Below are 7,916 nucleotides of genomic sequence, written 5' to 3'. Positions count from 1 at the left end.
TCCCTGGAAATTACCGGATACAGTAGGGCAGGCTTTAGACCAGATATGAGCATTGAGCAGTAAATAGAAACCAGGCTTTTCACACAGATATTCTATGACCTAAGCGTCACATAAAAGAAGGACAGGTCACAAACGTCATGTAACTTGGTCCAGTAGGTCTAGCTGGCAGTTTCGTCTTAGTTTGACTAACGTTGTTGTTCCAACGAATGTATTGAAGTTAATGACAGCCGGGAGGACAAGCTATGGATAAACATGATTGACACCACATTGTGACAGTGTACACATAAGAAATAAATAATAATACAAATTATTATTTTTTCATAAAGCCAACGTTTTTTTTTTTTCTTTCTTTTTTACAAAATATCAACATTAAAATTATAAATAACAGGACAAAATGCAGTTAAAATACTGGAAAAATAAAATGAAAAGGGGGGGTGGTATTACATACGCTCGAGTGCAGTGCGTCGGTCTATGGCGCATGCCATGACGTGCTACGTCTGTCTTCTCCTTGTTTTATAATCCTTGATGCGTAATCAGGCTTGTTGCTTGAGAGCAGCAGAAGAAGAAGAAGAAGAAGTGGAAAGGTCGAACCAAGCCAAAAGTCTTCTGTGTTTACATGATCTCTCTCACATGTCAGCAGAAACGTGGTGGTCCACACGAGAACATGCAGGAGTTAGGAGTGACAACGTTACCGGAATGTTAAGACTGTTTTTACTGGGGTTTCTTTATCATCACAGCTAACCTTGTATTAGCTAGCTAACCCTGAACCATGAGCTCCTCCTCAGCTGCTGCTGCTCCTCCAGCGGCTCCAGAGCCTCCTCCAGGAGGTCCCCCACCTCCTTCTCCCCCGGCCAGGGTGTCTCCTATGGGCCACATCGTGCAGGTTCTCAGCCATGTGCGTCTGGAGAGCGCGGCTGCGGGTCTCAGTGGAGGAGTGGTGTCCACCATGCTGCTACACCCTCTGGATCTGGTCAAACTCAGATTTGCTGGTAGGTGAAAAGTCATGTTATGATTACTTAGTTATATAATAAGGCACCTGCTGGTTGTGTAATTTCACTATGAATGCAATGTGTAGCTGGTCCTAGAAAAGTCCTCTATTAAGTCTTGACACCAGAAATGACCTCCTCAGAAACTGTTTACTGTACATATGTTTATTGCTGCTAGTGTTGATGATGTGTCGTTTATTATTGTATGTCATTATGGCTTTTTGAATGTCTTGATGAATTGAATACACAGGACCACAATGGAAACAAGCCATGGTTCTTTTGTGGTGTTATCCTTTTAACAATCATTGTAATATCGTACCACTGTATTATTTGCAACTGTTAATAAAGTATTCAATCAATCAATCAATCATGAGGCACTGGCAGGTAGTGTCATTTCACTATGAATAATTGTTTACCTTGTTTATGTTTTTATTTGACTGTAGTTAAGTTGTTTATCATGCCATAGCTTTCCTGTGAGTTGTTGTAATAACAAAATCCAGTTAAGTATTAACCTGGATCTGACCTCGGATCACCTGCCATGTGCTCTAGTAGTCTCTAGTCTAGTGCAGTGGTCCTAAAAGTAGGGTCTGGGGATCCCCAGGGGTCCTTGAAGGGGTAACCACTTAACCCAATAACATCAGCTGTTTTGAAGACATCTTAAACAAATGAAAATAAAGAAATGTGGGAAATTGTGAATATTCTTTTTAACATTTTAATTGACACATCTTGTATGGGGTCTCTGGCACCAAATACATATTTATATGGGGGTTCTTGATATGAAAATGTTTGAGAACCACTGGTTAAACATATGGCGCTGATGTCAGGATGAGACAGATTTTAACCTGAGATCAATGACAATAATATGCTTCTCAATCTCTTTTCATAAAGTAAGCGACGGGCTGGAACTACGACCCAAATATAATGGCATTTGGCACTGCATGAAGAGTGTCTGGCAACTGGAGGGCGTGAGAGGACTCTACCAAGGAGTCACCCCCAACATCTGGGGTGCTGGAGCTTCATGGGGACTCTACTTCTTCTTGTACGTAAGCTCAACGCCGACTGTGCCATATTTTCATGTTTAAAAAGTGTTTTTGAAAGTCAGCCGTGGTCAAATTGTGCACATTCCGTTAACTTGTTTATTGTTGCTGTCGGGTAGAAAGCTCTTATCTCCATATTCAAACCTTTTGTGTTTTTTCGTAAATGAAGGTCCTACTTGATCACACTACAGCGTCACACAAGAGCATCGCTTCACGCCACGTTTTGAGCTTGTAGATCTGCTACTTTTGCTATTTTTGAATCCTGAAAAGTAACAGTTTTGGAGGTTTCCACCTGACAGAGACGTTATCTGGCATTTCCTGCTAGATTTTAGTTTTCACTACTGACCTTGGCCTACATTACCTTCTGATGTGGTCACTGGGGGATATTGTATCATACTCCTTTAACCCCACCAACAAATACACCAATTACGTGAATGTGTAACGCCATGGATTCGAACCCAGGTCTCCTCCTGTGTGGGAAGGGATACTAAAGCCAAACAGTTTAACCACTAGCCTTAGTGGCGTTGCTTAACATGGCGACAGGGAATTTAGCCTTTAACCACTAACATTTCCCCCCTGGCCAGGGGCCATATTACACTTTTGGTGTTCAGGCAGAGGCTTTGAGCCACTCTGCTACACTCACCCCCCCTTTGACCTCCTCCACCAGGAAACCTGATCCAGGTCATGACACCAATGTAACGCCTGGGATTTAGGGCTGTCACGATTACAGATTGAAGTTGACGATTAATTGTCACACTAATAATTACGATTAAAGATTGAATTGTGTTTGTGGCATCGAACATTGGAACATAATGAATAAAAACGAAATTTCTGTTTGGCTTTTAGGCTTCGTAATCAAAATGTATTTGACAAATAACTGAAATATACAAAGAAATGACTTGACAGGCCTACTGGGATTCGAACCCCGGTCTCCTGCACGGGAACTCTAAGAAGATACACTAAAGCCAAACATCTTAACCACTAGCCTAAAGGGAAATTCCCTCTAGGCCGGGAGAGATATTAGGCTTTTTGGTCTTCAGACAGAGGCTCAGAGCCACTCTGCTATAACTGCGCAGTTATGTTTGATCAATTCCGGGATAGGCAGTTGGGTTTCTCCATCTGTGTTATGTGAAATATGTGCCTGCATGTGTATTTGTCACCGTGTCTTATTTTCCCCATGTTCTCTCCCCCCTCCCAAAGCTACAATGCTATCAAAGCATACAAATCCGAAGGACGCCAAACGGAGCTGAGTGCCACGGAGCACCTGGTGTCAGCGGCTCAATCAGGTTAGTACTGCCTTTTTTCAGACACAACAGCCCCACTGACACACTGACTGCAATCAATACAGAGGCCCCACGCTCCAGGCAGATAACACTGCTATCTATGTTGGCTGTCATACCTCCGGTGTTTATTTGAGCCTCGTACTTTTCATTTCCTGCACACTTAATCAAGTCTGGGTTTTCAATGATAAGTGCACAGAAGCGTGATTTGTAAACACTGGTGAAGGCATATTTAATTTGGTATGAGCACAGTTTGACGAAAGTCATTCACAAATCGTTCACTGTTTGCTTTCAAAGTCATACTGTGTAACGTTTTCAATTTGCTATTTTTGATATAATCTTTCACTGTTCCATATAAATGTGTTTTTTTACTATTAAACATTTTTATTTGTGAATATCGGCCCCTGACACTGACAGTAAAATGACTTGGGTACTTGAAATCTACCGGAAATGTATTTTATTTATGTAATTTACAGTTAATAAATACTATATCTGATGATGTGTTCTTGCTTTGCAAAATATCCTCGGGCGCTAGAATCCTGCAGCTTTCCTTTTTCAGCATTCCTTATTTCCTTCCGAAGGCATATAGACAATGACAGCGGAGCTACATGAGATGTCGCTAAAACAGACTACTCAAAGGAACATTACCCAGAATTAATTTAATCATGTTCGATCCCTATAAACTAAAGCATGGATTGTTAGTGCATCAGTAAGGCTTTTAATGCAGCCTGACACTCAGGCTCCATAGCATACACTGAGGTCAGTAGTAATAATATTTGTGTCATACAGAGCAGTGGTTTTCAAACTGGGGTCCGGAGACCTGTGGGGGTCCTTGCGGAGTTGCAGGTCTGTAACTCTTAAGAGTGTAGAAATGGAACCAAATGGACCCTTGCAGGTCCATTTGGTCCCATTTGTACACTCTCAGAATTAGGATTTTATAGTATAGAATAGATTGTGGTCCCAGATATAGAAAATTGTATCAAATGGGGGTCCGTGGCCTAATGCATATCAAACTGGGGGTCCTTGAAATTAAAACGTTTGAGAACCACTGATACAGAGAACTTGGACATTGGAGGTCTAATCCCTGTTGGTTCTCTCCCTCTCCAGGTGTTCTGACTCTCACCTTAACCAACCCAATCTGGGTGACTAAGACCCGCTTGGTGCTTCAGTACAGCTCTGACCCGTCCACCAAACAGTACAAGGGCATGGTCGATGCTCTGGTCAAGATCTACCGCCATGAGGGAGTGCGTGGTCTATACAGTGTGAGTCTACCATGTACATATGATGATATGTATTATTGTGTACATTTTGTATGCCATGTTGCTGAATTGAATATATAGGACTTTTTGTTGTGTTATCCTTACATACTGTTTACATTTCTGACTAATAAAGTATTCAATAAACAAATATAAAATATATAAATATACATTTTCATATAGCATTACATTGTAGTGGATGCTGAAGTGTTATGTAGTCATGATTAATGCTTTTGTAACGATTTGTCATGATGCAGGTGTAAAGAAAGCATATCTTTCAGTAACATGCCTTACACTCGCCTCGTTGGTTATTACTTATTTTTGAATGGCAGTAATAATATTATGAATTGCCACTAGAGGGCTCTAGTTCCCCACAGAATATTTATTTATTTATTTATTTTTGAAGATCTATCCTGTCTCTAGGGAAAACAGCTATATTTTGTTCATGATGTATAGGAGGTGTAGGAAAATAATTCCAGCCAATAAAATGTTGATTATTTTAAGTTTTAGCACTCACTATATGTATATATGTAACAAATCAAATTTTGCATAGCAAGGTGTGTTGGTGATGCATTTTTAGTTGTCGGTCCCCCAAAACTTTAATTTCCCTAACCAGAAATGCCTTGGTTAACTTCCAGGTGGCTGGAATTAAAACATCTTCAAAAGTATGGTATTTGTGCCAACTCTAGACTTTTCTGAAAACTTTTTTTTTGGATGATAGCTTTTCCAACTGTGGACAGTTTACACTGGGATATGCGTCTTTTATTTCCTTGTTGGGAAAACTGTAATCCAACTGTACTGTATATACTCTTGGCCCTTAACCATTACTTTTATGGTTTTATTTTTGGAAGCAAGTTCTCCAGTACTTTATTAATTGAAGTAAAAATTTTGACAGAGAATTTTCACTTTTATATTTGACCAGGAGTATCTATCTATACTTTGACTCAAGTACTGGTGTCGAGTACTTTGTCCACCACTGCTGACACTACATATTCATGTTAAAGGGATATGTTCTATGTTCCAGTTTCATTATGACTAACCTTACGCATATTCATGTTAAAGGGGTATGCTACACTTGTTCCAGTTCCATTATGTCAAACAGTACATATTCATGTTAAAGGGGTATATTCCAGTTTCATTATGTCTAACGGTACATATATTCATGTTAAAGGGGTATGTTCCTGGTCTGTTTGGAACCTCTCATGGAGCGCTGCAGTTCATGGCCTACGAGGAGCTGAAGAGAGGATACAACAAATACAACAGCATGCCTTCAGACAAGAAGCTGGTGAGTCATTAACCGCACAGACCGCTGACCGGCTGGAACTGTGCTCCAGCTTTAAAATAGAACTCAAGCATTGGGCTTGTAAATCTTCAAATTAATAAGGAACGAGCCCACAATTGATACCTTGCAGTTGGTTCAAAGAAAATGTAGTTTCCATATCCTGCGTTGCTCACTACTCACAATTCAATACTCTCTGCTTTCTCTTCCTTTCTCTCATGCACTCTCTCTCTCGCTCACTTCCATTGACAGACTCCACTGGAATATATCTCAATGGCAGCATTGTCCAAAATCTTTGCTGTGGCGACCACATACCCGTACCAGGTGGTGCGCGCACGTCTGCAGGACCATCACAATAAATACGACGGGGTCATGGACGTCCTCAGAAGGACATGGAGGTACTTTATCGTTGCTGTCCATATTTAAACTTGTAGTGTTTTTCGTACATTAGTGCCCTACTTGATCATGCTACAGCGTCACACAAAACACGTCGCTTTGCGCCGTGATTCGAGCCTGCATATCTACTATTTTAGCTATTTCTCAATTTGAATACCGAAAAGTAACCGTTTTTGGTATATGAGGTTTCTACCCGACAGAGACGTTATATTTCTTGTTATCCAAACTTAATGGTAAATGTATGGAAAGTATTGGATTTTACAGTACAGGAATTCATAAGATCCCTAATTGAGTATAAGACAGCTCTTACCATCCTAAATGTGTCTCATTTTGGGTGATCGTTAACAACAAAGAAAGGCTAGTAAAATAATAACATCGTATTTGTAGTGTGGTTGATTACTTATAGGGTGATAATTGTTCACTTTTCTTTCCAGGAACGAGGGCGCCAGAGGGTTCTACAAAGGTGTGGTCCCCAACATTATCCGTGTTACTCCAGCCTGTTGTATCACGTTCGTTGTATATGAGAACGTATCGCGCTTCCTGCTGGGCCTGTCCAAGTGAGGGCAACGGACAAACCACGGGACAGTGGCAGGCAGGGACACTCCAGTCTATGGGGTGCTGTGGCAAAGATACAGAGTATGCAAGCAGTATGTTAGTTTGCTAAGTTTGCACTTAAGGACACACAAAGTTGTGGAAGGAAATTATATAAAAACTGTCATCTGAGAGATGAAGCAGTGATCAGTGCCAACAGCAACTTTAAGACATTTACTCTGAATTGTGGGTTCTCAGTAAAAAAGTGATGGTGTGGAGTCTATGTGCAGACTGGCACTGCACATAGACCTCTGTTTCTGCCATGGATGCATTGAAAAGTGTTCTGTTTTAGGCAGAGGCGTAATTTCATAAAAAACTAGGGGTTGGTAAGAAAAAGCTACTACTTAAACCATATTAAAATAATAGCCGATCTACAGTACACATCACGTCACATCGCGTGAGCTATTTGTGTTTTTCTTTATTTTTTTTAAGTGACATTTTGTGGAACAGTTCGCCTATATTATGATATACCCAAAACAGGGACACCAGGTTGAAAGTGATAAATGAATGTATGGTTGCAGACAAGATAACACGTCTTTAATGTGTGTCACATGTCACATGGAAGGGGTGTGGATTGAGATGCACTCACTCAGTGATGAGCTGAAGTCAGCTTCAGCTGCAAAATCAGACTAGAGTTGGAGAAAACACGCATGAAGAGCTGAATTTGTGGTTAAATGTGAACGCTAACACCAAATGACACCCCTGGTTTTAGGGAAGAAAGATGTGGCTTAGTTGACACATCATTGGGTTTTATGATAGTCATTCTTTGATGCTGAGAGTTATAAACAAAACGATCTGATATGGACTTTAAAGGGCAACTCTGGCTGTATTTAACATGAATCCTATAGTTGGTGATGGTGAATATTTATGGGGCAACGAGGTGGAAAGTGTCCCTGGGTTTCTTGAAGTGGAGGCCGTCTCCACGCTCGTGACCAAAGCCACAGGGCTCATCGAGTGTCTCGAACCCCATACAAACTAAAAATAGCACTGTGTTTCGTGGCCGTTTCCACTCGAGGCATTGTGGTCAACGACCTAATTGTACTGCCTTTTCGAGTGCTTACTTTGATGGGGCTCAATCAGACATTACACAG

At 40.9% G+C, this 7,916-nt stretch overlaps 1 protein-coding gene across 1 annotated transcript; it reads left to right on the top strand.

The window, feature by feature from the left end:
* The first annotated feature begins 547 nt into the window (after positions 1-547).
* LOC311041535 (solute carrier family 25 member 32-like) lies at positions 548-7,449 on the top strand. Its single transcript, XM_084051947.1, has 7 exons — positions 548-989; positions 1,875-2,025; positions 3,224-3,309; positions 4,411-4,565; positions 5,731-5,844; positions 6,091-6,236; positions 6,669-7,449. Exons 1-7 carry the CDS (start codon positions 770-772, stop codon positions 6,793-6,795), a joined length of 999 nt encoding a protein of 332 aa, XP_083908073.1. The 5' UTR covers positions 548-769; the 3' UTR covers positions 6,796-7,449.
* Positions 7,450-7,916: the final 467 nt, after the last annotated feature.

Source organism: Gymnoscopelus microlampas, assembly GCF_963454915.1.
Source record: "Gymnoscopelus microlampas genome assembly, chromosome: 3".
In the NCBI taxonomy this organism is placed as follows: Eukaryota; Metazoa; Chordata; class Actinopteri; order Myctophiformes; family Myctophidae; genus Gymnoscopelus; species Gymnoscopelus microlampas.
This window is presented reverse-complemented; position numbering and strand designations above follow the sequence as displayed.

Bases quoted from the DNA above. Each gene is read 5' to 3' on its own strand.
- LOC311041535 (XM_084051947.1), top strand. From the start codon at position 770: ATGAGCTCCTCCTCAGCTGCTGCTGCTCCTCCAGCGGCTCCAGAGCCT. The intron at 4,566-5,730 runs GTGAGTCTACCA...TTCATGTTAAAG, and splicing joins GAGTGCGTGGTCTATACAGT to GGGTATGTTCCTGGTCTGTT. The intron at 6,237-6,668 runs GTACTTTATCGT...TTTTCTTTCCAG, and splicing joins GTCCTCAGAAGGACATGGAG to GAACGAGGGCGCCAGAGGGT.